The 25,950-nt window shown below is 45.0% G+C and overlaps 1 protein-coding gene across 7 annotated transcripts in view; it reads right to left on the bottom strand.

Annotated features, from left to right (window-relative positions):
- ZNF217 (zinc finger protein 217) overlaps positions 1-25,950 on the bottom strand; it is an 81,291-nt gene that overhangs the window by 8,286 nt on the left and 47,055 nt on the right. For all 7 annotated transcript variants that reach the window (XM_029612127.1, XM_029612124.1, XM_029612121.1 and 4 more), the window contains exons 3-4: positions 10,171-10,296; positions 7,539-9,137 (exon numbers count right to left, since the gene is read on the bottom strand). In XM_029612127.1, coding sequence (XP_029467987.1) covers positions 7,539-9,137; positions 10,171-10,296 — 1,725 coding nt within the window. The remainder of the gene's footprint in view (positions 1-7,538; positions 9,138-10,170; positions 10,297-25,950) is intronic.

The following is a 25,950-nucleotide window of genomic DNA, read 5'->3' as shown; positions in this document are numbered from 1 at the left end:
TTTCAGGTCACCAAAGGGAAGATATTGGCACCTTATCTTCAGATCTTCAAGAAATCTATGTACCAAAATGGACACACTGTCTATTGGACACTGAAAAAACTGAAGCAGCTTGAAGACCTCCACTCTCTGGTCTACCTCCTTCCTGAAACTGATGGAAAGCTTATCCAAAAGACATGAGCAGCAGAGATATTCTAGGGCAAGTCTGTTAAAGAATCAGAAGGAATATCTGTGGAATCCTCCCCCTCTCCAGACCACGTCAGTAGGTAAGCCACAACCCAGACGATGACAGCAACCAGGGAGAAGATCTCTGCTGCTCTTTCGTGGATTGCAAACTGGCTAAAAGATAGGAAACAGAGAGTAGGATTAAAATGGACAATTTTCTCAGTGGAAGGGAGTGGACAGTGGAGTGCCTCAGGGATCTGTATTGGGACCCCTACTTTTCAATATATTTAAAAATGATCTGGAAAGAAATACGACAAGTGAGATAATCAAATTTGCAGACGACACAAAATTGTTCAGAGTAGTTAAATCACAAGCAGATTGTGATAAATTGCAGGAAGACCTTGTGAGACTGGAAAATTGGGCATCCAAATGGCAGATGAAATTTAATGTGGATAAGTGCAAGGTGATGCATATAGGGAAAAATAACCCATGCTATAATTACACAATGTTGGGTTCCATATTAGGTGCTACAACCCAAGAAAGATCTAGGTGTCATAGTGGATAACACATTGAAATAGTCAGTTCAGTGTGCTGCGGCAGTCAAAAAAGCAAACAGAATGTTGGGAATTATTAGAAAGGGAATGGTGAATAAAACAGAAAATGTCATAATGCCTCTGTATCGCTCCATGGTGAGACCGCACCTTGAATACTGTGTACAATTCTGTTCGCCGCATCTCAAAAAAAGATGTAATTGCGATGGAGAAGGTACAGAGAAGGGCTACCAAAATGATAAGGGGAATGGAACAACTCCCCTATGAGGAAAGACTAAAGAGGTTAGGACTTTTCAGCTTGGAGAAGAGACGACTGAGGGGGGATATTATAGGGGTGTTTAAAATCATGAGAGGTCTAGAATGGGTAGATGTGAATCAGTTATTTACTCTTTCGGATAGTAGAAAGACTAGGGGGCACTCCATGAAGTTAGCATGGGGCACATTTAAAACTAATCGGAGAAAGTTCTTTTTTACTCAACGCACAATTAAACTCTGGAATTTGTTGCCAGAGGATGTGTTTAGTGCAGTTAGTATAGCTGTGTTTAAAAAAGGATTGGATAAGTTCTTTGAGGAGAAGTCCATTACCTGCTATTAAGTTCACCTAGAGACTGCACAGACAAGTGCATCCACTTTCAGAAAATGCAGACGGTCTCTCACCGCTGGATCCAGGGGTACAGAGCTTCCAAGGTCAGACCCTCTTTGAAATTTGCCTCCGGGACATCCCACTCATGATCAATCAATTCTTAAATGGCCTACATAACAGGGAAAAAACCCAAGAGGCTTTATGCAAAGAAACCAAAATGGGATTTTTCTTTGGCTCAGCCATGGAATCTGCCCCAGGTGTTGCCAGCATCTTCAATGTCTGGGAAATCAGGGCCAGCAATTAATCTCTATGAAAGAACCGCAACATCTAGTCCAATACAATTTCAGTCCTCCAGAGAAACAGGATCTGCCTCATCATCAGTGCCATACGGATTCTAGTCAGGAATACCTGCAATTAATCGAGGTGTACTTTGGCGCTTAAACGTAGTACAGGAAGAGGGAGAGGCCACCGCCTGAGGATCTGACCTGACAGGAATGGACGGGGCTGAGGACTGTGCCTGAAGAAAGGATCACAATCCTTGAAAAAAAAAAAAAAAATTCTACCCAAGAAAAGGCAGAAGGATCCATGCTAAAACCAGAAGGCACTTATGCGGTGTCCACTTAGCTGCCGTCTCCTGCTGAGGAACCAATCAAGGGAGTTCCATGGTCATGTGTCCCTCCTGATATGTCCTTAACCAGGGCATCATCATCAGGCTGGCAAGAATCAGGCTTCGTAAAATCACAGGAAGATAATTCTCGTGAGCCTCTAAGCAACGCTGGCACAAGTTAGGGGGCACTCTAGGCTGAGATACCCAAATATGACAGGCGGCACAAGAGGGAAAGGCGCTTGTTTCTTAGCCACTGCTGCCATAGTCAGTCAGTACACTTAACAAGTGACTGAAGATGTGTGACCAGCCAAGTTCATGCTGAAAAAAATTTAGGCACACAAAATTTAGGATCCCAAGCCTTATGTGCTGCAAAACTAAGCTCCCTGTCACCGTGCCAAACCTGGGTGCACAACTGATATGTGCCAGAATATGCAAAACAAGCAGTGCACCCAAAAAAAACCAAAAAACTGGTGTACAATTCAGATGCACAACCAGACACATTTGTGCACACCAACGTTCCTGTATATGACAGCAGAATGCACAGTAAAAAAAAACAAAAAAACAAAAAACGCATGCACCGTGGCCTACCACGTGGTGCACAGAAAGAAGCTTAACAGCAGGGCCTAGCCCACCCGGACTGCTCAACCCTCCAGACTGCCCAGTTCCAACTCCCATAGGACCGAATGTCAAAATGGCACTGAGCACAGAGACAAGAGGAAGTCCACCAAAAACTCTATTCTGACTTTTTTCTTTTTTTTAAACTTTCCTGAGCTCAGCCTTCCTGGCAGAGTACAGAGACACTCTGCTTCCTGCAACCACTGCCTTATTCAGCTAAGTTCACGCCAATTGAAGAATCAGCTACCAGACCAAGGCACTCAATCTGAGGGACCACAGAGATCACCTCAGGAATTCTCAACTGGGGAGGGACCATTTGGTATCACTGCAGGAGAGCGGGGCAACTCAAATCTCCAATTAATAATCCTTTACATTTAGAAGCAATCCCCAGTAGGGAAATGATATCTACCATCTGCTGGAGACGGAATACTGGCAGGCTGATGTCACTGCAGGGGTATATATATATATACTGTGACGTCAGTTTGCTTTGTCTCCATCTGTTGGTAGAGGTGCATAACCCACTGGTCCTGAATCCATTGTTCTAGAGGAAATGTCTAATTCATACCTGCTTGTCAATGGAGAAAGATAACTCATTACTGAAGATAACAGTAATCATGGTTTAATCAAGTTTGCCACAACTTTGAGCTAACACATGCAATACAACATGTTCATAGACTCAATTTAGTCACAAGACTAAGGAGGCTTAGAATAAAAGGATTTGTCCTAGGGGCCCAATACGGCGCAGAGAGTGGACGCATAGAGAAGTTGCTCCTGTGTTGATTCTAGTTTGCTTTTCCTTCTTTGGCTTGCTGCTGATGAAACGGAAGGGTAAGCTGCAGGAAGTTCTTCCTACTCACCTGCAGAATCCCTCCATGAAGCAAACTGACACTGCCAGAGCATTTCTTGTCTTTTCTTTTTGCCAGGATCGGTTTTCGTTGCTGCAGCGGATGGGGGAGCATTGCTATGGCCTGAAACCAGCGCTGACACTTCTGATACTGAATCCCAACGAGCGAACCCTGCCCTCCCCTACATGCCAGAAAGTGGCGTCTCCATCAGATGATGCGTGGGCAGTAATGGCCCGGATGCTGCAAGGAAGGGGCCAGAAGCAACCAAGAATGTCATATTGAGAGCTGTTGAGGGAGGTGGTTTGAGACCTATGCTATCCACCACTAGCACAGAGGAGATCCGGGGTGAGGCTGGATCACCATCCTCTCTCAGTGGATTGGACAGTGCTACAGTGGCGGCTCTTCCTGGAAATGCTTCGAGTGAGTTTGCTACACTCTGCTTTTTGGCCTAGCTTTTCACCCTTCTACTCCTAAGCTTCCCCAAGAACTCTGGTTAACATTTGGCATGTTCTATCCTCGATGGAGCAATCTTTACTTTCTCTTACCACCACCGCCAATACTTTTCTACCTTGGATACAAGCACAAGAGACAGCAATGTCTATTCATTCAGATAAATTTGAGAAGATGGAATCAAAATGTTGGGAAGTTAGCAGATGTTCAAAATACTGATTCAAAATCAAATCGATTTATCACAGGCTTGAAAACTTATAAAATTCTGAGAAGGCTCAGAGTAGTTTTCCAGAGATTTATGATCTCTCCTACCGAATCATTTTAAGACTTTACATGCAGGAAATTTTGGGACTCATTCTGCTTTACTCTTGATTCATAAGGTCTTTTATCTGATTGGGCCTACTCAATCTGAAGAGCTTGACTGGTGATTTATCTTCAAGTATGGATGACTCTGCTATCTTGGAGTCAACTGTTGACAAATCTCAGAGCTACCCTTTTTAGTGACCTTTAAGTGACAATCAGGATTTAATTTTGAGATTATATTTATGTATGTTTTAAGGGTTGCTAAATTTCTAAATTTCCTGATTTTTGCAGGGCCACACAGCTGCCAAGGAAGTAATTTAAGTATGCCTTAGGTGTCCATTTTGTCCTATGCTTCCCTGCAAATGTTTGTTAAATTTCTCTAATGAAAAATTTGTATTTTTTTGCTCCTGCACATCTTTGATCATTTATTAACTCCAAGACTCCTACTATTGGACGAGTTTTTGGGATTAAAGGGATAATATTGGCTTGATCTCAGTTCCAATGTTTATTTTGGGAAGACTTGCCCACTAAGAATAGATTTCCTTATTCTTATTTCATCATCTCCCTTGGTTTTGCTGGGTCATGTTTCTTTTATTCTGTCGAACTCAAAATTCAATTGATAATATTTTGCCTATGGATTTATCACTGTTTTTCTTTTGTCAATATTTTATTTCCATCACAAGATACTTGTAAAGGATTTGTTACCAGGCTTAGAAATACTACTGAGAAGGGGACAGGGAAGATTGCAATCCATACACTTGAAACTATGTTTTCATAACAAACCACAATTTGATTTAAAAAGCCTTCTCTTTTACATACATTACATATACAAAAGCAGAAGAAACCCAACACACTATAACAGCAGCAAAGGTTAGGAGGATTACAATGTTTAAGACACACCCTCATCCATTTAGTTTAGCATCAGTGTAAACAGATTAATTATGGCCCTTTCCCAAAACTCCTTCAGTCTAGATTGGTGTAAAGTTGAGCAATTTATTCAAGGTCACATGCTGAATGGTGGATATGAAAAAAAATCCATTTATAGGCACTTCTAACTACACTATTCTATAACTTTGTAAGATATACTAAGACCTGATTGAAAGTGTATTTACTATAAAAACTTACAGAATAGTAGGTGGATTTTCAGTTTCTTGCTTTCTTTATAAAACCTCATTTTGAAAATAATGAAAAATAGTACAACAAGAGAGCCAACCATATATTTTAGTAGTCAACTGTGGATGTATGCAGTGTGCGCATTTTGGCAACAGAATCAGCAGGAAACTGAATTATTGTCCCACAATGCCCTTTAAAATAGGTGATAAAAATAACTTACCATCCTATCATTGTGCAGTTCTATATAACAGTGTTATTGATGCCTGATTGAGCACATCAACAGATGGCCTTAGTCTACTACATTTTAAGTATTGCTTTTGTAGCTAAAATCACATTAAACTGAAGCAGCTCAGTTTTTCTGCCAATTAATTATTTTATACCTTTTCTGCTACCGTCTACATTGGTCACCAGACGTTTAAAGTTTCACCTCTGAATTATACAAGCTGATGCCAACCAATGTAGAAATAACTTCACACAAATCCTAAAGAAGCTATTTAGAAAATGTTACATTAAGTGCAGGACATGCAAAATATTTTCAACCATTTTAAATAATTTGACAATTCTTCACGCAGTGTTCTTTATCCCAAATAGCTTAAAAAATAACACCCAGAAATTAACTGGCCAAAAACCCTGTAGATAAACATACAAGAAATATGGATGCATATAAAACAGTTGTCTTTACATGAGTTTGAGATATTCTGTTTAAATGCTGAAAGTTCAGAATTATTTTGGCTCTGCACAGTTTATACAACTGAAAATATTTGTACTCAAAATAGAGAATACGTATTGTGTTAATCACCCTGAAACTAAGAAAAATAATATTTTAAAAAGCTCTCTGAGATTAAGGCCTGCTTCCTGGTGCCATATACCTGGCCTCCCACTAAACATTCACAGAGTCTATTAAGAAGTCTCATGTCCTGAGGCTCTCTAACAGAATTTTCCAGGGGCTTAAAAAAAATGAAGAAGGAACAGACATTGCCTTGACATATTACTATTACTATTGTCTACCTCTCTATTACCCAATTCATTTTATAGAGGTTAAAATGTTTTTATTTTGTATAGTGGTGGCTAAGTCTATATGCTATTACATACCTTGAGTATACAGGAAGGAATGGAAAAAGATTACAAGTTTTATTATGTTGGCATATACTCAGTGCTGAATCTTGGTGAGAATTTAAAAAATATATATATTTTTCTTAGAGTATTCTAGTGTTAATTTTAGTGCTATTTATCTTCAGGAACAATTTCAACAGCACAGATAGTGAACCTTAAAATGTCTCTACTGTTTCAAGTCTTACATTTCCTTTATATTCTTGCTCTCTCTCTACTCCATTCTCTAGCTGGAAACATTTTACCAACTCTTAATTAATGCCCATTGAAAACAGAATTTTCAGCTCAGTGAGAACACATCAAGCTTCAAAGCCATTCTCCATGAGCAGGAATCAAGAATGCAGCATATTGAATCCAACTAGAATACGAAACCAATTGAACCTGGATAGTATATAGCAAAAACATGTAAAGACTCAGCAGAGTAAATATGACTATCTAAATCCTTTGCTTCTATTAAAAAAAAAAAAATCACATAATTCAAATCTACTTCTGATTCATGTAGATGAATTCAACTGAGATCAAGAGGTATGGAGATCTAATTTTGAATCATTTAAAAAAAAAAAAAAAAAAAAGTTAGCCCTTTCTACATCAAAGTTTTTAAATGAGTTAGCATTTAAACAGAACCTTTGTGAAGTTACAAGATCGTGGTGGACCACCATTAGCAATGCCTTTGATGAAAACTGGAAGTTTTAGGAAATGTATTGCAGAAAACAGCTTATTTTATTCTAAAACTCACATCAATTTTTTAAAAATCTGGAGCTTAAACAAACATTGGATCTTATTGCTATTTTGAATTCTAAATCTACGTTAAAAATCTGATCCCCGATTAAGTATCATGGATTGCTACTGGACAATTTGTCGGGGGGGGGGGGGGGGGGCAAATCAAGAGAACGGCCATTTCCCCTGCCAGCTAGCTCGTCTCATGGTTTGAAGTGAAGGGCACTACAGGTCAAACTGTGAGATGCAAGCAGTCCAACTGGCTGGTGGAGACATGGGCAGTACAGCCCTGTTTTCCCTTCTGCCCCAAAAAAGGGGAGGCTCCAAGATGGAGGAATAGCTGGGAGAAAGAGGTTGAGACTGGGATGGGACAACAATAGCATATGAACAATGAGGTCTCCAACAAATTTTCTATCACAAACCTCAGATATGACTATATGCAGGGATCCAATTTTAAAAGTTTAAAAATAAAGATGTTTTACCTTCCACAGTGGAGCTATAGCCTTGATTATCACCTGGTTCACAAACATTATATGGAGGGACAGGATTATGTGGCTCATATGATTTTAGCAATGAATTCCAGTGTGAATTTTCTTCGTTTAGATTCAGAAGCCCTTGTTTGGTTGGAAAAATGGATGACCCTGTGCTTGTGGGTAAATACTCCTGTGGTAAATTATTTGTAATTCTGTTTGAAATATGAGTTCTTCCCATCTCAACTTCTCTTCTGTAATCAGTTATTTCAGAACAGAGCTGTTCAAGGCCCAACGTAAAGGGCTTGGCTCTTTTTGAAGATGGCTCACCAAATTCTACATTCATATTACCTACACTTCTATTGTGAATATATTCTCTTCTATAGTCACACCAAGCAGGCCCATTTTTGAAGAGATACTCAATGTGCCCATTAGCACTGTTGCTAATGCCACCACTTTTGGAAGACAGGATATGCTGAAATTTCACTCTAGATTCAGGTGGCTTCATCCTATCCAGTACCTGAGACATATTAGGTTTGGGACGCATTTCTTGATGGTGGCATTGAAGGCTGCCAATCTGAGCACCAATGTTCTGTGGACTGTGTGGTGGCAGATTACTTTGTACAGAGTCTCTAGATTCTATGCCTGAAGAAAGAGGTACTTTGCTTTGATAAGCACGGGACTGCTTGGCCTTTTCGGTGTGCAGCGATTTTAATGGTGCAGACAGAGAAACTTTGTGTTTACAAGTCACAGAAAACAGAGGAGGCACATCCCTTCCAAGAAGGGCTGGTGGGCATCCAGTGCGCCTGAGTTTAGCACCACATTTATTATTTCGGTATAGTTTTTGTGCTAGATCAGGATTGTATTTATGAATCAGCTTTTGATGCATTGTTAGAACTTCAGGATAAAATGTTTTGTAAGTACAAAATGGACAAGTACTTATTGACAATGCTGCTCGGGAAACTGGGATTGCAGAACACTCCTGAGCAGTCCTGAGTGATAAATTCAGGGGTCTGTCTTGGAAGCCTACATATGCTTTTTGTCTGTAGTTTGCAATACCACTTGTTATGTCATTGGTATCATTTCCATCCTTGAAACGAATTAAGCCTATATTTTCATCTTGTCTGTACTCTGAAAAACCATCTTGTTCAATCTTACAAACAGGTATATGCTCAAGTTTCACAACTTTCTCAATTTTGATGTCATCTGAAAAAGGAGCAGATGCTTTTTCAGAAATCTGAGCTGATGCATTAAAAATATTTCCTTTACCACAGTCTTTGGTATCTTTTTCCACTTTTGAAAGGACTGCGTTTCCCAATATATCTTGAAAGGAAGAAAACATTTCTTTTTGTTGCTTTATAGGGGGACATTCCTTGCCATCTTTGGTAGCATCCCTAAGCCTTTTTGAGTTCTTGGTTTCTTGAGCGTTATTAACCCCGGTTGGGGACATGGCTGCAGCCTCTTCAATCAACAGTGATCCTTTGCTGTCGTTTTTTGCTTCAATTGTGCTATCATTGTGCTTGTCCTTATGATGCCTCTCCAAATGATACCGCAAGGATGTTTTCTGAGCTGCCGCATATTCACAAAATTCACATTTGTATGGTTTTTCTCCTGAAACAACAACATTTGTTAATCTATATGAATGATCATACATAATACAAAAATATGTGTTTTCTAGCTTCCAGTGTGTGGATCTGCTATAGTCTCAACTTTTTGTTTTTTTAAATGAATTTGAGTTGCTGTTATATCTAGTAATTCCAATTAACAGTGACATCTGCTGGCAAGACTAAAATTTTAGCTATCAGCAGATTCTACTCCTTTTGAACTATATTAGACTATCAGAGGAAACAGTGAAAGGCTTGTCAAATCTTTATATCACTTTGGGTGGTTCTAAGAAGACTAAGTGCTCAAGGCAAACCAATGAGTAAGATAAAATATTCTTAATTCAATTTAAAAAAAAAAAAAAAGAAAAGACCTTTATATGAGATTTTTCTTCACTTTCCCTAAAACAAAAAAACAAACAAAAAAAAGTCACCATGTCAAACTGTGTAACCATCAATTGAAAGATATTGCTTGCACACTTCAGAAGCTGGCAAGGATGACAACACCTGCTTCAACACTGTCCATGCAATTCCGAGTGTTAGAGCTGCACCAAATATTATGTATTAGGGCAAATCATTGCTTTGCCTTGTGACTTGTCAGACTTAACCAGTTACTTATCTTCAGAAAACCTCTCACTGAAATCAGCATTTTGTTAATATCTACACCCCCCCTGCCCCCGAGCATAGCTGGACAAGGTTTAGATTGGTGTGCGATGATATGTACTCCTTTAGGAAGCAACTGTTAAAACCCACATCTTGCAGGTCTGCTCATTCTCAAAGGGGAACTCCCTGCATCTGCAACAGGCAAGGGCTGCATATACTTCTGTACTTTGCATTTCAAACTGAAATCCCTGTGCGTGCTTTCCCATTTTTGCCCTTTCTGTACTTTTACAAGCCTAAGTGGTGATGGTGGCAGAGGACACAAAATCAGGAAAGATAAAAAAACATCTTTGAATGTTCAATATTCATTACATACTTTATACCAGCTTCCCATTTAGGATTAAAGTCATTATTTTCACAGAACAGAATTTAACTTGATTTACCTGTATGAGTCCTGAGATGAATATTGAGGTAATAATTAGAGCGGAAAGACTTTCCACAATAACTGCACTCTCTAGAGGATCCCAGATTTTTAGTTTTCCCTCTTTCTGAACCATCTTCACTTTTATCTTTGAAAAAGAAAAATGTAAACAGTTTGATCATTACATAAAGTGCTACATACACATCCCAAGTCTGTAAGGATAATGTACTATTTTCATTTGCAGAGAATATCTCTTTGTGGAACAATCTCAAAATGTATATCAAAAAAGCTTTACAACCACATACAATACGAAAGCAAACTAAAATATAAATAGAACATACTTTAACAGATTAGAAAAAAATGGTACTTCTAGGGAAGGTGGATCATGAAATTTTAAAAAATGGAGTAAATTAGAAAATGTGAAAACAAGTTATTTCAGACAGAGAAAAAAAGTCACCAACTAACTCAATTATAGATGAACACTGAATAAGAATACAAATTTTAAAAAAAAAGAAAATATGCAGGGTAATGAACAGAAAAAGTTATATGGAACAGATTTTATAAAGAATTTTGAAAAACAAACAGCACCATTGAATGGAACTTTTAAAGATGGGGATGTGTGGGGAAAGCTGGGGGATGAAATGTGATCCCAATTTCCCAAATGGGAAAAATAGTAAGCTACAGCATTATGAACATGAGAGATTTAGAACATGGGGAATCTAGGAAAAAGCTACTGCAATCAAGACCTGAAGTAAAAGCAAGTTTGCTTACCGTAAACGGTGTTTCCGTAGATAGCAGGATGAATTAGCCATGCTGTCATGGGAACTGTCAATTAGGCCCGGGAGGAGCAGCTTCAAAGTGATGTCAGAGCTTTGCTCTGAGGCTGCGCGTGAGTTCCCGCGCTGGAATAGACTCTCCTCAGTCTGTGATTAAGCAAGCGTGGTCGTAAGGCAGAGTCGACTGTTCAGGGAGGTGGGTGGGTCAGCATGGCTAATTCATCCTGCTATCTACGGAAACACCGTTTATGGTAAGCAAACTTGCTTTTTCCCCCGTCGATAGCAGGGCTGAATTAGCCTTGCTGTCATGGGAGTCCTAAGCGCCACATCACACTGAAGGAAATTTATTAGTCTCCGAGATCTCTAAAGTGTGATGAAAATGAGTGACAGTCAACTCAGTTACTCTGTGGATAAGGTTTGTAGAAGAACTCTGCCCAGTTTAGCGTCTTCCGTGGTCTGTTGATCCAGACAGTAATGGGAAGTGAAAGTATGAAGAGATGCCCACGTGGCAGCCTTGCAGATGTCCAGTGGCATTACGTGTCGAAGGCGAGCCAGAGAAGTTGCCATTGCACGTGTTTGATGTGCTGTGGGTTGAGAAGACAATTTGCTCTGTCGCTTTTCGTAACAGATTTGTATACACTGGGTTATCCAGCTAGAGATCATATGCTTGGCTACTGGAAGACCCAGAGCATTGGGATTGAAGAAGACAAAGAGGTGTGAAGGTATGTTATGAGAGTTGGTTCATTGTTTATAGTACGCCAATACTCTTTTACAGTCCAAGGTGTGCAATAATTTCTCCCGTTCATTGCGATGAGGCTTTGGACAAAATGTTGGGAGCTCAATGGACTGGTTGAGGTGGAACTGGGAGATAACGTTTGGCAAAAAAGTTGGATGAGTTCGTAGAAGGACCTTGTGATGGTAAAATTGGAGATACGAGCTATAATCTACCAATGTCTGCAACTCGCTTATGCGTCGGGCCAAAGTAACCGCTGTTAAGAATACTACTTTCCAAGTGAGGTATTTAATATGTGCAGAGTCCATCGGCTCAAATGGTGGTAACATTAATTGTTCCAGAACCAAATTGAGATTCCAGGGTACTGGAGGTCAAAGATGAAGGAGACCTCGCATGAATCTAGAAATGGACGGGTGTAATGAAAATCGGCTGACCGTCAAAGAGTCTATGGTAGGCAGCAATGGCACTTAGGTGAACCCTGACTGAGGCAGTGGCAAAACCTGTGGTATACAAGGTGTGTAAATAGTCTAATAACTTGTCCGGAGCACAGGTGAGCGGGTCTAAACCTTTGGAGCCGCACCATGTCGCATCTCTCTGCCACTTGAATTGATAACTGCGTCTGGTGGATGTATTCCGGGATTCTAACATTATGTCCTGAACGGTGATGGAGAAACCTTGTTCAGACAAAAAGACCCGTTCAACCTCCAAGCTGTTAGATGCAGGGACAAGTGGAGCGGGTGGAGGAGGGTTCCCTGCTCTTGGGACAGGAGGATTTCGCTTTGCAGTAGCCGCAGCAGTGTGTCTGCTGATAGTTGCAGCAGGTGTGTATACCATGGCTGTCAAGGCCATGCAGGTGCTACCAGAATTAGTTGAGCCCTGTTCTGCATGCACTTTTGTAGATTACATGTGATGAGCGGAATCGGTGGAAACACATACATCTGCGGTTCTGTCCATAGTATGAGAAAGGCATCCTGGGCGTCCCTGAAGGGACTGGGCCACAAGGAGCAAAAACGGGCCACCTTCCAGTTGAATTCGGTGGCGAAGAGGTCTAGCGTGGGTCTTCCCCACTTGTGGAAGAGGGTTTCCGCCACCTCATGATGGAGGGACCATTCATGTGGGTGGAACACTCGACTCAATTTGTCTGCAATGCCGGGTAGATAAGTTGCCTGTAAGTGAATGGAGTGACTGTTGGCCCAGTTGAAGATGGTGAGGGCCTCTTTGCATAGTATCCAAGAGCCCGATCCTCCTTGTTTGTTGACGTAGAACATGGCTACTTGATTGTCTGTATACACCATTACCCGGTGACCGTGGAGGTGAACAACAAAGGTTCTGAGGGTGTATTGTATCGCTTGTAGTTCCAGGAAATTGATTTGGTAGGACTGCTCCTGTCTGGTCCATTGACCTTGAGTTTGCAGGTGGTTGAGATGTGCTCCCCATCCCTTGCGGGAGGCATCCGTGGGGAGTACTGCATTGTGCGGGAGCAGGATAAAGGGTGCACCCTTGGTGAGTGTTGAGCATTGTAGCCAGTCTAGTTCTTGGACCATGCCCTTCGTCAAGCGTAGTTTGTATGTCAACGGCTGTGAATGTTTCCATTGTCTCTTGAGATCCCACTGAATCTGCCACATATGGAGACGTGTATTGGACACTGTGTGAATCGATGCCGCCATATGCCCTAGGACGATTAACACCTGATTGGCAAATGGGAATGGGGTTAGCCTGAGATGTCAAAAAAGGTGGCGCATGGTGGACTGTCTGTCCTGTGGCAGGAATACTCTGTATTTGACCATGTCCAGGCCCCTATGAATTGAAGTCGCTGAGACGGTTGCAAGTGGGATTTCTGGTAGTTGACTACTAGGCCCAATTTGGTGACGCAAGGGATTGTGTCGTGGAGGTGTTGGTGAAGTGTGCTTTGGGTGGAAGCCACAATTAGCCAATCGTCAAGATAAGGAAATATTATTATGCCCTGCTGTCTGCGAAACGCCACCACCACTGCCATGTACTTGGTGAACACACGGGGTGCTGTTGAGAGACCAAAGGGGAGTACCTTGTATTGGAAGTGCTGGTTGTTGACTTGGAAAGATAGGTATTGCCAGGAGGAAGGATGCATTGGAATATGAGTGTATGCATCTTTGGAGGTCTATTGAACACATCCATGCATTGGGTTGGATCAGAGGTAAGATGGCCTTTAGTGATATCATCTTGAACTTTTCCTTGGCAATGTATTTGTTGAGGTCCCGGAGATCCAGGATGGGACGGTGATCCCCCGTTTTTTTGGATATGAGGAAATAGGGGGAGCAGAACCCTGTGTTCTGATGAGATGGAGGAATGCATTGAATCGCTTTTTGCTGTAACAGGGTGGAAACTTCTCTTTCCAAGAGGGCAAGATTGGTCTTGGTCCCTCAGAATGACAAGTGAGGGAGCTGAGGTAGAGAGGGAAAAGGGATTCGGTAGTCGAGACGAACAATGTCCAGTACCCACTGATCAGTCATGATGGCCCGCCACTGTTGGATGTGTGTCTGTATGCCCCCTGCTAACACCTTCTCTGATGGTGGCGTGGGTGTAGTTAAAAAGACTGGGCCAGTTTATTGGAGGTTGTCGGTTGCTGAGCCTGTTGGCATTGTGGGCGGGGTGACCTCTTCGAATTTGTGAAGTCTGGCTCTGTGGCCGAACCTGAGGTTGGTAAGGAGCAGGTCTGTACGACGCATCCGGGCGGTATGCTCTCCGTTGGAAAGGCTGCCTTCTGGGGGGGGGGGGGGCGGCATAAAATCTGCGTGACGAGAAGTACGGGCGCGGGGCTGTGAGCGATTGGACCGCCACTGACTGTTCTTTAAAGTTGGGCTACGGTCTCCTGGAATCTGGTACCAAACAAATTGTCTCCCTTACAGGGTAAGTTAGCCAATTTGTCGTGTACGTCGTCCCTGATGGAACTTGCTCGGAGCCAGGCCATACGTCGTGCTGCGATCAACGCTGCTGAGGTACGCGAGGAGACCTCAAATCCCTCAAACTGTCCACAAGAGATGCCTAGTGGCTTCCTCCATGTCTCGGATTAGGTCCGGGTTTTCAGAAGTGGATTTCGAAACTTGGAACATGTCCTTCACACATTGGATCAACTCGTAGATGTACTGTACTATATAAAATTGGTGATGGTTGATCCTAGCTGCCAGCATTGAAGACTGAAAAGCTTGCGTCGCAAAGTCATCCAAGGATCTCAGGTCCCTTCCTGGGGGTGCTGCAGAATGAAGTTTGCATTTTTTTTTTTTTTACTTTCGCCATGGCGGACTCCACGACGATGGAAGCATATGGTAATTGAGGGGTAACAATACGGGGATGGTTGCATCTTATATTTGAGGTCCGTCTTCCAAGACACGGCAGGGAGTGTGAAGGGCGTCTCCCAGGATTTTTCTAGAACCGAATTGAGTACCTCATGTGCGGGTGGCGCGGTTGGTTCTGATGGTAGGTCAAAAATCTCTAAGAGGCCAAGAGTGTCCCCGCCATCTGGTCCAGCACCTTCTGGATTTGTATGTTCAGTGTCTTAACATATCCAAAGTTTTTGGATAAAATGGGTAAGCCCTCCGGTGGGGAGTAAGGTTCTGCAGGTCCCTCTCCTGGATCGGAGGGGTATCCCGTGGAGGAATCCGAGGATGTCGTAGGAGCCACTGGAGAGACTGGTTGAATAATGGGTTCTGGTGCAGGTGGTACCCCTGGTGACGGCGGGGTTTGGGCCCGCGGAGATGGGGACCTGGATCTTGAGGGCGATTTGTGAGTGGAGGGACGTGGAGATTGTCCATCCCCGCTTGGCGAAGAACTTGGCATATGGAAAGAAGCTTGCATGATCTCATAGAAGCCCGAGAGCCATGGACAAATTAAAGGCGGTCTCCTTTGTTTGGGGAGGCATCGGAGGGTGAGGCGAAGCCGAGGGGCGTCCCGGTGGTACCGCCGCTTTAAGGATGTCCAAGTCTGGCAGTGGTGAGAGATTACGGGTCACCCGAGCAGTCTTTGATAATTTCCGTTTTTTTGATAGGGGCTCCTGTAGCACATCCCCTGTGGACCCGTGGTGCGACGCAGAGGAGAGGTCTGAGAAAACCTGGAGGGAAGGCGAGGAAGATCCTGAGGAGACAAATGTAACATGTGGGTGTGTCTCGCTCTTGGACCGGGACGAAAACCCGGAGCAGCTTGGGTGTGCACTAGTCAGCGCCCCCTGTGGTTTTCCTGTGGGCTGCGTCGTTCTGTAAGCAGCATTCAGTCCCAGCATCGATGCTTGCGTCGCTGGCGCCGGGAGCAAGCGGATGGGAGACATCCTGTGTGTTTTTCGGTACTCCTGCGTCGATATGCGCCATGGGTGCGATGATCTCTCTGCCGGTGTTGTCGACGCATACTTCCTTTTCTCGTGCGTCTTCGCGGGTTGCTTCTGCGTTGGGTTGAGCATCGTTAGACTAGATGCACCATGCGGCAGCGATGCGGCAGCACGGATGAAGATGCGCTCTGTCTCTGAGCCGATGAGGGTAGGCCTTGCGTCTGTGCCGATGTGGATGCGCCGATGAGGCGTTTCGCGATGCCGGCGCACCATGTGGCTTGATCGAAGCCTCGGTTTGCGGCGCGGGTTTTTTGGCTGTCCGGTTCACAGATGCCACTGACGCGTTGCGACCATGGCGGTCAGCACGTTTTTGGTCTCGGCCTCAAGGCCTGTCATGTTTGGGCTTCTTCCTGTGCTCTGTGCCCGACCTGGCTGCTGCCGGTTCCAAGGACGACGCTCGACGCATTTGTGGGGGCGTCAGGGCGGCCAGTCTCGGTGAAGATCGGGCCTCGGAGGGTGGAGTGTAAGAGCCATGTCTACGGTCTGTCAGCGCTAATCATCTTCATGCCGCTGACGACGCGCCCTGGGGGACATTTTGCCGCACAGTGGGCAGGTCTGCATCGGGTGGTCTGGGCCCAGACACCAATAGCAGCGGTCATGTCCATCTGTGACGGACATGACTTTGCCGCAGGGGCACGGTTTAAACCCCTATGGCCATCCTCCCTCTTTCCTACCATGTTTTTTCATGGTTTTTTGGTGATTTTTTGTCGTTTTTTGAAGTTTTTTTTCTCTTCAGAGCTGAGGAGGTCTGATGCTCTGCGTGTGATCCCGCGCGTGGAAAAACAGACTGAGGAGAGTCGATTCCAGCATGGGAACTCTGGTGCAGCCTCAGAGCAAAGCTGACATCACTTTGAAGCTCCGCCTCCCGGGCCTGATTGACAGTTCCCATGACAGCATGGCTAATTCAGCCCTGCTATCGACGGGAAACATGTATGAACATGGATCTTGGCATACAGGGTACAGAAGGTAAGATTTAGATGTATAGTTAAAGACATTTTGCATACTTAGGCAATTCTTGCTAGAAAAAGAGTACCAGAGATTATGAACGAGTTAAAAACATGATTTCTAAGAGGAAAAAAAAAAAATCATAACTACTTCTAGTGCAAGAGCTAAATTAGTTGGGCGAAAGGCTAGATAGGCCATACATGCTTTTTCTGCCATCACATATCTCTGATTCTGTGTGTAAGATTTTATTTTGAAGTCTGGCATGTGAACATTTATCTAGAAGCAATGCTAATTCCATTAAAAAAAAAAAAAAGGTGAAATGTCTTAAGGTCTTACTTATCCACTTACATACAGCTGGGTGCAAAGACATGTGTGATCAGGTAGACTGAAGCCCCACCAAGACAAACAAATCACAAAAAAAAAAACTACTTAAAAGGGGGGTTTACAACCCAGTCAGGTTCTCAAGATATCCACAATGAATATATGCATGAGATAGATATGCTTACAATGGAGGCAGTGCATGCAAATCTCTCATGCATGAAATTCCAGGAAAACCAGCTAGCTATGTCAAGGACTGGGTTGAGAACCACTAAGTTATAATACATTAAAAAAAAAACCCAACCCAAAACACACACCACTAGATGGTAGCAGTTACCATATAATGGTCAATGAGGGAGGAAAAAAAACAAAACAAACAGTTTTAGATAAATAAGTAGTCTAAGCGGATGGGAACATGGAATTCTTGAGAACACTTACAGAATAATGCACAGACTAGGATCCATGATAACTATGACCAAGATGTTTTTCTTACTCAATCCATATTTCTTTGTTTGACTAATTCAATAAATCACATCATTTTGTGCCTCAGCTATCCATCCTATCAAGAACTAAATTATACCAAACATCCACAGCATGTTCTGTGGCTTTGATTTGCATAAATGAAAAAAAAAAATGGTTGCACCTGATGGATGGTCCCGTTAAAACATCTACAATAAATTCACACTATGCTGGATTTGCATGACTGGTTTTAAAACATGCTCTTCAACTACAGAATCCATTTACTTCATCCATCATCCTATATAAAAAGGAACAACTTCCAAATTACAAAGTCGTTTTACTGCATCTTTACTTCTACAAGAATCAATATGAATAACAATGTACCTTTAAAAATAAGATAAAGGTCTTTATACCAAAATGACAGTTCCTGGACATTTTTCTAAATTAGAAAGCTGTACAAAAATGCTCTACTTGCTCTAATTTTGTATGCAATGTAAGTAAAGGGGATAATTTTAAAAAGCAATATTCTTGCATTAACTTTCCAGTTTTTTGTCATCTTAATATATTTTAGACTTTCACTTTCTAAAAGCATTCATGGCTTATAATAGTCATGTTCCTATATTAAACTAACTCTGCCTTTTTTATTTTATTTTGCTGTATCCAGGCTGTGTGTGTGCGCAATGGTGCAATATCTGTATTGAGCCGTGATGAGGGAAGACAGAACACCCTGATTTTCTGAGATACATGATGGAGAAAAGTGTACAGTATAAGCTTTAAGAAATTTAACACAATAATATACCTTCATATCTAGCAGAAAAAGGGAGTTGCTAATGCTTTTACATAAATAATTTAATACCTCACTTTGAGCATGGTGTCCAGTTTTACCTCTGAACAGATACAGACAGAATAGAGGGCTACAAAATAAAGTAGTCTCTGTACCAAAAGTCCTATGACATGAGGCATAAAAACAAATATGTATACACTAGAGTACTGGTTATCAAGATTTTTCCATGAGAGCTAGATAAAAACAAACAAAAAAACCACACATACATACACCACACTCCCACTTCTTGTGTATGCCCATTCCACAATACACCCTGCTCACTTTTACCCTCTACCTCTCCATCAGCAGTAACTGCTCATTCTCACTTCCCCTCCCTCCAGCCCAGACCATTCACTGTCACAGATGCTCCCGTTCAATACAGCTCAGTCACATTGAATCCTGCAGAGCAGGCACATTGGAAATGGGGCTGTGACTCAGTCACTGAGTTGTGACCCAAGATTGAAAACCACTGCCATTGACAGCAAAGACTGAAATATTTGAACGTCTATCATATTCTTCCTAATGTATACATGCACAAAAAGTCAACCTTTTGCAGTAGAAAGGAAGTTTTACAATAAGGTCATGATATGTGATTCCAAGTGTTAGACTCAGGACTAACATCAAAAAATATTTCTTCTCAGATGGAATACTGGAGGCCTGCAACGGTCTTCCAAAGAAGGCAGTGGATGCAAATACAGCAATCAAATTCATGAAAACATGGTAGCAAAGGATCATTGCTGGGAAGAAGGATAAGCCAGCGATCAACTAACATCAATAGCATGCACTAAGAAAAGTTGGGGAGATTGGACTAGCTGGCAATTTAGATGCAACATTTCTTGTGGCCTGGGAAGCTTATTGGAGAAATTACTTACCTGATAATTTCGTTTTCCTTAGTGTAGACAGATGGACTCAGGACCAATGGGTATAGTGTACTCCTGTTAGCAGTTGGAGATGGATCAGATTTCAATCTGACGTCAGCTCCTAGTACATATACCCCTGCAGGAAGTGCAGCTCTTCAGTATTCTCCTCGAAAAGCATTGTGGATATATGTGTGACTGACTGATTGATTAACTTAACAATATGATTAACTTAAATAACTTCATAACTTGTTAGAACGTTTAAAAAACATGATTAAACTTAATTAACTTGAACTGGTTGGAGACCACCAGCGTACTCAACCGGAAAGCGTCGACACCTGGCAGGGTGGATGCCCTAGGTAAATGAAAACATGGCTTATTCTTGATTCATTGACAAAAAACCATGTATAAACGGCAGCCAAGGGTGGGATGCTGAGTCCATCTGTCTACACTAAGGAAAACAAAATTATCAGGTAAGTAATTTCTCCATTTCCTAGCGTGTAGCAGATGGACTCAGGACCAATGGGATGTATAAAAGCTACTCCCGAACCAGGTGGGAGGCTGCCCATGGTCCACTTAGAATTGCCCTTGCAAATGCCGTGTCCTCCTGAGCCTGCACATCCAGACGGTAGAATCTGGAGAAGGTATGGATGGAGGACCACGTTGCCGCCCTGCAGATCTCGGCAGGTGACAACATTCTAGTTTCTGCCCAGGATACCGCCTGGGCTCTGGTAGAATGGGCCTTGACCTGTAGAGGTGGAGGTTTTCCAGCTTCTACGTAGGCCGCCTTGATGACTTCTTTGATCCAGCGGGCAATGGTTGCCCGCGAAGCCACTTCTCCTTGCCTCTTTCCACTTTGAAGGACGAAAAGGTGGTCCATCTTTCATGTTGGTTCCGCCATTTCCAGGTATCTGGATAGGAGTCTGCCGATGTTGAGGTGGCGTAGACTACGGGCTTCTTCCGAATTCTTCAAGCCATCCATCATTGGTAGTGAGATGGCTTGGTTAAGGTGGAGGTGTGAGACCACTTTGGGGAGGAAGGAGGGCACCATGCGTAGTTAGATGGACCCCGGGGTGAGTCTGAAGAACAGCTCACGGCAGGACAGTGCTTGTAGTTCCGAGATGCGGCGGGCCGAACACACGGCCAGCAAGAACACCGTCTTTAAAGGTTAACAGACGGAGGGACAGGCCTTTGAGGGGTCTGAAGGCGGATCCCGCTAGGAACTCCAAGACGAGATTGAGGTTCCATAGAGGTACTGGCCACTTTAGTGGTGGGTGGATGTGTTTGACGCCTTTCAGGAAGCGTGATACATCTGGGTGCGAGGCTATGCTGTTGCCCTCGCTCCCGGAGCCATAGCATGACAATGCTGCCACTTGTACCTTGATGGAGTTGAGGGACAGACCCTTCTGTAGTCCATTCTGTAAGAATTCCAGGATCACAGGGACATTGGAGGAGCGTGGCTTGATGTTGTGGTCTTCGCACCAGGCTTCAAAAACTCTCCAGATCCTTATGTACGTTAGAGATGTGGAGAACTTGCGTGCTCGGAGGAGAATATCTATTACCGCCCCCTCTCAATGGCCAGACCGTAAGAGAGAATTGAGCTGGGTCCTTGTGAAGGATCGGACCTTGTTGTAGTAGGTCTCTGTGTGGAGGCAGGGGTAGTGGATTCCCTGCCAGTAGTCTTCTCATGTCTGCGTACCAGGGTCTTCTTGGCCAATCTGGAGCCACCAGAAGAACTAGACCCCTGTGTCGCTGTATCTTGTGTATGATTGTTCCCAGCAAGGGCCACGGCAGGAAGGCGTATAAGCAGGGTCCCCGGTGGCCAGGTCTGTACCAGGGCATCGATCCCCTGGGACTGCGGATCCCGCCTGCGGCTGAAGTATCTGGGTACTTGAGCGTTGGATCTGCTTGCTAGAAGGTCCATGTCTGGGGTCCCCCACCGATTCACTATCATCTGGAAGCTGGGGACGACAGCTTCCATTCTCCTAGGTTTAGACTTTCCATGCTGAGGAAGTCTGCCGTGATGTTGTCTTTCCCGGCGATGTGGACGGTGGAGATCTCCTGGAGATTTGCTTCCGCCCACGCCATCAGGTGGTCTATTTCTAGGACACCTGTTGGCTTCTGGTTCCGCCCCATCGGTTGATGTAGGCCACAGTCGTGGCTTGTCCGACATCACCCTGATCGCTTTGTCTCTGAGTCTGTGGGTGAACCACAGGCAAGCTAGTCTGACTGACCGCGCTTCTAGGCGGTTGATGTTCCATCCCGCCTCTTCTGCATTCCACCGTCCTTGGGCAGTTAACTCTTCGCAGTGTGCCCCCCATCCGTGTAGACTGGCATCTGTGGTGAGCAGGGTCCAGGTTGGGGAGGATAGTCTTGATCCCCGGCTCATGTGGCTGGTCTGCAGCCACCACCGTAGCTGGGTCCGGATTCTGCCCGGGAGTGTAGATGTACGGTGTAGTTCTGTGACTGTGGGCTCCACTGCGATAGAAGTGAGCGTTGTAGGGTACTCATGTGGGCTCGTGCCCATGGCACCACTTCCAGTGTGGATGCCATCAATCTGAGGACTTGCAGGTAGTCCCATGCTGTGGGACGAGGAACGCTCAGCAAGGTCTGCAGCCGGTTCTGCAGTTTTGATCTCCTCATGGGGGTCAAGCTGACCTTGTCTTCCTTGGTGTCGAATCGGACTCCTAGGTATTCCAGCGACTGTGAGGGCTGTGGGGAGCTTTTGTTTGTGTTGACCACCCATCCTAGGCTGTCCAGTAGTGTTATGACTCTGCTGGTTGCTTGGTGGCTTTCCTCCGGTGACTTTGCCCTGATCAGCCAATCGTCTAGGTAAGGGTGAACAAGGATTCCTTCCTTTCTCAGTGTTGCCGCCACCACTACTATCACCTTGGTGAACGTCTAGGGTGCTGTGGCTAACCCGAAGGGTAGTGCTGATCCAGGACCTTGAAGTGTAGGTAGCGCTGGTGCTCCTGAGGAATTGGGATGTGTAAGTAGGCCTCCGAAAGATCCAGGGATGTGAGGAACTCTCCTGGTTGTATTGCGCGTATGATGGATCGTAGGGTTTCCATGCGGAAGCGGGGGATCCTTAGGTGGCGGTTGACCGACTTGAGATCCAGGATAGGCCTGAATGTACCCTCTTTGTTGGGTACAAAGTAGATGGAGTAATGTCCAGTATTCATTTCCTGTGTAGGCACCGGGGTTATGTGCTCGAGGGCCAGAAGTCTGGATAGAGTAGCTTCCACTGCCACCCTCTTGAGGAGGTTGTGGCAGGGGGATTCCACGAACCTGTCCGGAGGGGTTTGAAGGAAATCCAGGTAGTACCCCTCCCGGATAATGGCTAGGACCCACTTGTCTGAAGTTATCTCGACCCATCTGCGGTAGAATAGAGCTAGTCTGCTCCCTATGGCTTTTTCCCTTGGATGGGTCGGCTATTTCTCATTGTGGGGCGCGGCTGGGGCCTGTCCCTGAGCTGGCTCCCCTCTTGTTGTGCTTGGTCCGAAAGGACTGGTTCCTGCCTGTAGGGCGGGGTGCTTGATAGTTGCTCTTGTAAGGGTTGAAGTGCTGCAAACTTTTGCCCCTGGCGGACCTGTGGAAGTGACGCTGGCTTCTCTTCGTCTTGTCTTCCGGCAGGCGTGGTAATGGGGAGTCGCCCCGTTTGTTGGCCAGTTTCTCTAGTTCTCTGCCGAACAGGAGGGATCCTTTGAAGGGCATCCTCTTGAGGCGCGTCTTGGAAGAGGCGTCAGTTGACCAACTTCGAAGCCAGAGTTGTCTCCTGGCCGCCACTGCGGACAACACTCCTCTGGCTGCTGTGCGCACTAGATCGGAGGCATCGTCAGTGAGGAATGATACTGCTGGTTCCATGTCTTCTCCCGGAGTGTTGTTCCTGGCTTGGGATAGGCAGGCATGTGTCACCACGGTGCAGCAGGCCGCAATCTGCAGTGACCTGGCTGCAACTTCAAATGACTGTTTTAGGATGGCTTCCAGGCGCTGGTCATGTGCATCCTTGAGCACCGCTCCTCCCTCCACTGGGATGGTAGTGCGCTTGGCGACCGCACAGACTATGGCGTCCACTCTAGGGCATGCCAGAAGCTCCTTGGTCGCTGGGTCCAGGGGGTACATGGCTGACAAGGCTCGTCCCCCTTTGAATGTGGACTCCGGAGCATTCCATTCCAGGTCAATTAGCTGTTGTGCTGCCTGTAAGAGAGGAAGATGGCGAGACGTCTGGCGAAGGCCCTCTAGCAGGGTGTTCACTCTAGGTTCCCCCGAGGTGCCTTGGCCCGGGATAGCGAGTTCCGGGAGCTCGTCCTTTGTGAAGAAGTGTCTCATGGTTCGGTGTGGCTCTGTCCCCGAGGGAAGTTCCCCCTCCTCCAGGGGCTCAACTTCCTTTTCGGAGAAATCTGTGTCCCCGTAGGCGGGGCTTCTGGGTGGTGAGAGCATGTGGCTGATCAGCCAGAGGTGCAGTTTGCATCTTGACAAAGGCGTGAAACCCCTTGAATAACTCCACCCAAGATATAGACGCTGGGTCTAAGTTGAGGGGCGCAGGTTCTCTCGGAGGGGGGGGGGGGGGGGAGGGGGACACCCACTGGGGCCTGCTAGGTCCGGCGTAGCCCCTGAGGAGCTAGCACTGGGCCCTGGGTGGGACTGGCCCTGACCTGGATCTCCCAGGACCTCCTCACAGTGTGCGCACAGGGCGTTGGCCTCCTCGCTCTGTGCGGCTCTGATATGGCATGCAGGGCAGAGGCCTTGAGGTTTTATTCCTGTTTCTGGAGGTGCCATGTCTGTGGACGCGTAAGCTCTTGTGCACTCCAGTGTGCCTGAGATGTGCGCGCAGATATGCGCCTAGCCGTAGATATGCGCCCGGCTCTGTGCGTGCAATTTATGCGCGCAAGGTTTTATGTGCACGTAAGTTTATGCGCACAAGGATTTTGTGCGCTTAGCTCGATTTGTGCGTTCGGATCGAATGGCGGGCGGCGCGGCGAATAGGGCCAAGATGGTGACGGCGAGTATGAGGGTAATATGGCGACCTCCTCAGAGGGTCTCCACATGGGCAGACCCTTGGAAATAGCCGGGGCCTGGCCCTGCTAGGGCGAATCAACCCGGTGGCACTGGTTCTGATTGGTGACCTGTGCTCCTCCTCGACCCTCAGAGACCAGATTCAAACAGCAGATTTCCACCTTACCTTGTCTTCGGCGCTTCCCGGTTTCGTTCCGGGCGGTCTCCGGCTGCCGGGGGAGAGGGCCAATACCTTCACCGCCGTGCTCGAGGGGTGCAACCTCTGCCTCTCAGCCACGCCCGAGGATCGGGGGCTAGGTCCTCGCCGCGATTCGGCCGCCGGACCAAGGCTCACCTCCGAGGGACCACGGAAATCACCTCGGGAATCTCAACTGGGGGAGGGACCTGAGGGTATCACCGCAGGAGAGCGGGGCTCGTCTTCAGGTAGGTTTTCCCCTTTAATTTTGGTTTTCTTCTTTCGATTTGGTTCAAACGCTGCGAGAGCGTGCAGATTGTCCCTAACTGCTACAGAGATGGAAAATACTGAAGAGCTGCACTTCCTGCAGGGGTATATGTACTAATATTTTATTTATAGACTTTTCTTTGCCGACATTCGTGAGGCACATCATACCGACTTCCATTGAACTGAAAGGAGGAAAATACAATGAACAGAACAACATGTCATAGTTAAACGCAAATGGTGTACTAGGAGCTGACGTCAGATTGAAATCTGATCCGTCTCCAACTGCTAACAGGAGTACACTATACCCATTGGTCCTGAGTCCATCTGCTACACGCTAGGAAAATAAAAGTTAAAGCCCTAATGCTCACATTCAAATTGCTGCAAGGACGTAGTCCTAATTAAAGAAGAGATTATTGAAATATATGCCTCCAATTTCCCTTCTTTCTAAAGGCTAAAATGTGAGCTCATGCGCAGTGCCACCAATGTGGAATAAACTCTCTCAAAATGGGCCGGATTTTATAAAGGTTACATGTGCCGGGACTATTTTCAAAAGGCCCAGCGATGCACGTAAAGCCCCGGGGCGGGGCCAGGGGCCTCAGGATCACGTGCCGGCAGGTTGCCGGCGCATGCAACTTTTGCCTGCCCAGAGGCAGGCATAAAAGGTAAGATAAAGGGCTAGGGGAAGGCAGTGCAGCTAGGTGCGCACAAGGTGCACAATTGCACGCCAACCCAGGATTTTATAACATGCGCGTACCTGCGCATGTATGTTATAAAATCAGGCGTATATGTGTGCAAGCTGGGTAACGCACGCCCATGTATGCCCACGCGCTCCTTTTTAAAATCTACCTCAATAAGCATTTGTCAAATTATCTTTTGGAGTTTAGGAAATTATGTTAGAGTCAGGGTTATTTTAGTTCATGCTAGAATTTTCACTGGGCTGTCAGCTATCATGGCATTGTTTCAATAGCAAATGAATAATGTATCTGTTACAGATTATATTTTGGAGTTTTTTGAGTTACTAACCTCGTTTATAAGTTTATATTTTAGTAAATTTATATTTTATCAGACTGGAAGTGCTA

This window comes from Rhinatrema bivittatum, chromosome 8, assembly GCF_901001135.1.
Source record: "Rhinatrema bivittatum chromosome 8, aRhiBiv1.1, whole genome shotgun sequence".
In the NCBI taxonomy this organism is placed as follows: Eukaryota; Metazoa; Chordata; class Amphibia; order Gymnophiona; family Rhinatrematidae; genus Rhinatrema; species Rhinatrema bivittatum.
This window is presented reverse-complemented; position numbering and strand designations above follow the sequence as displayed.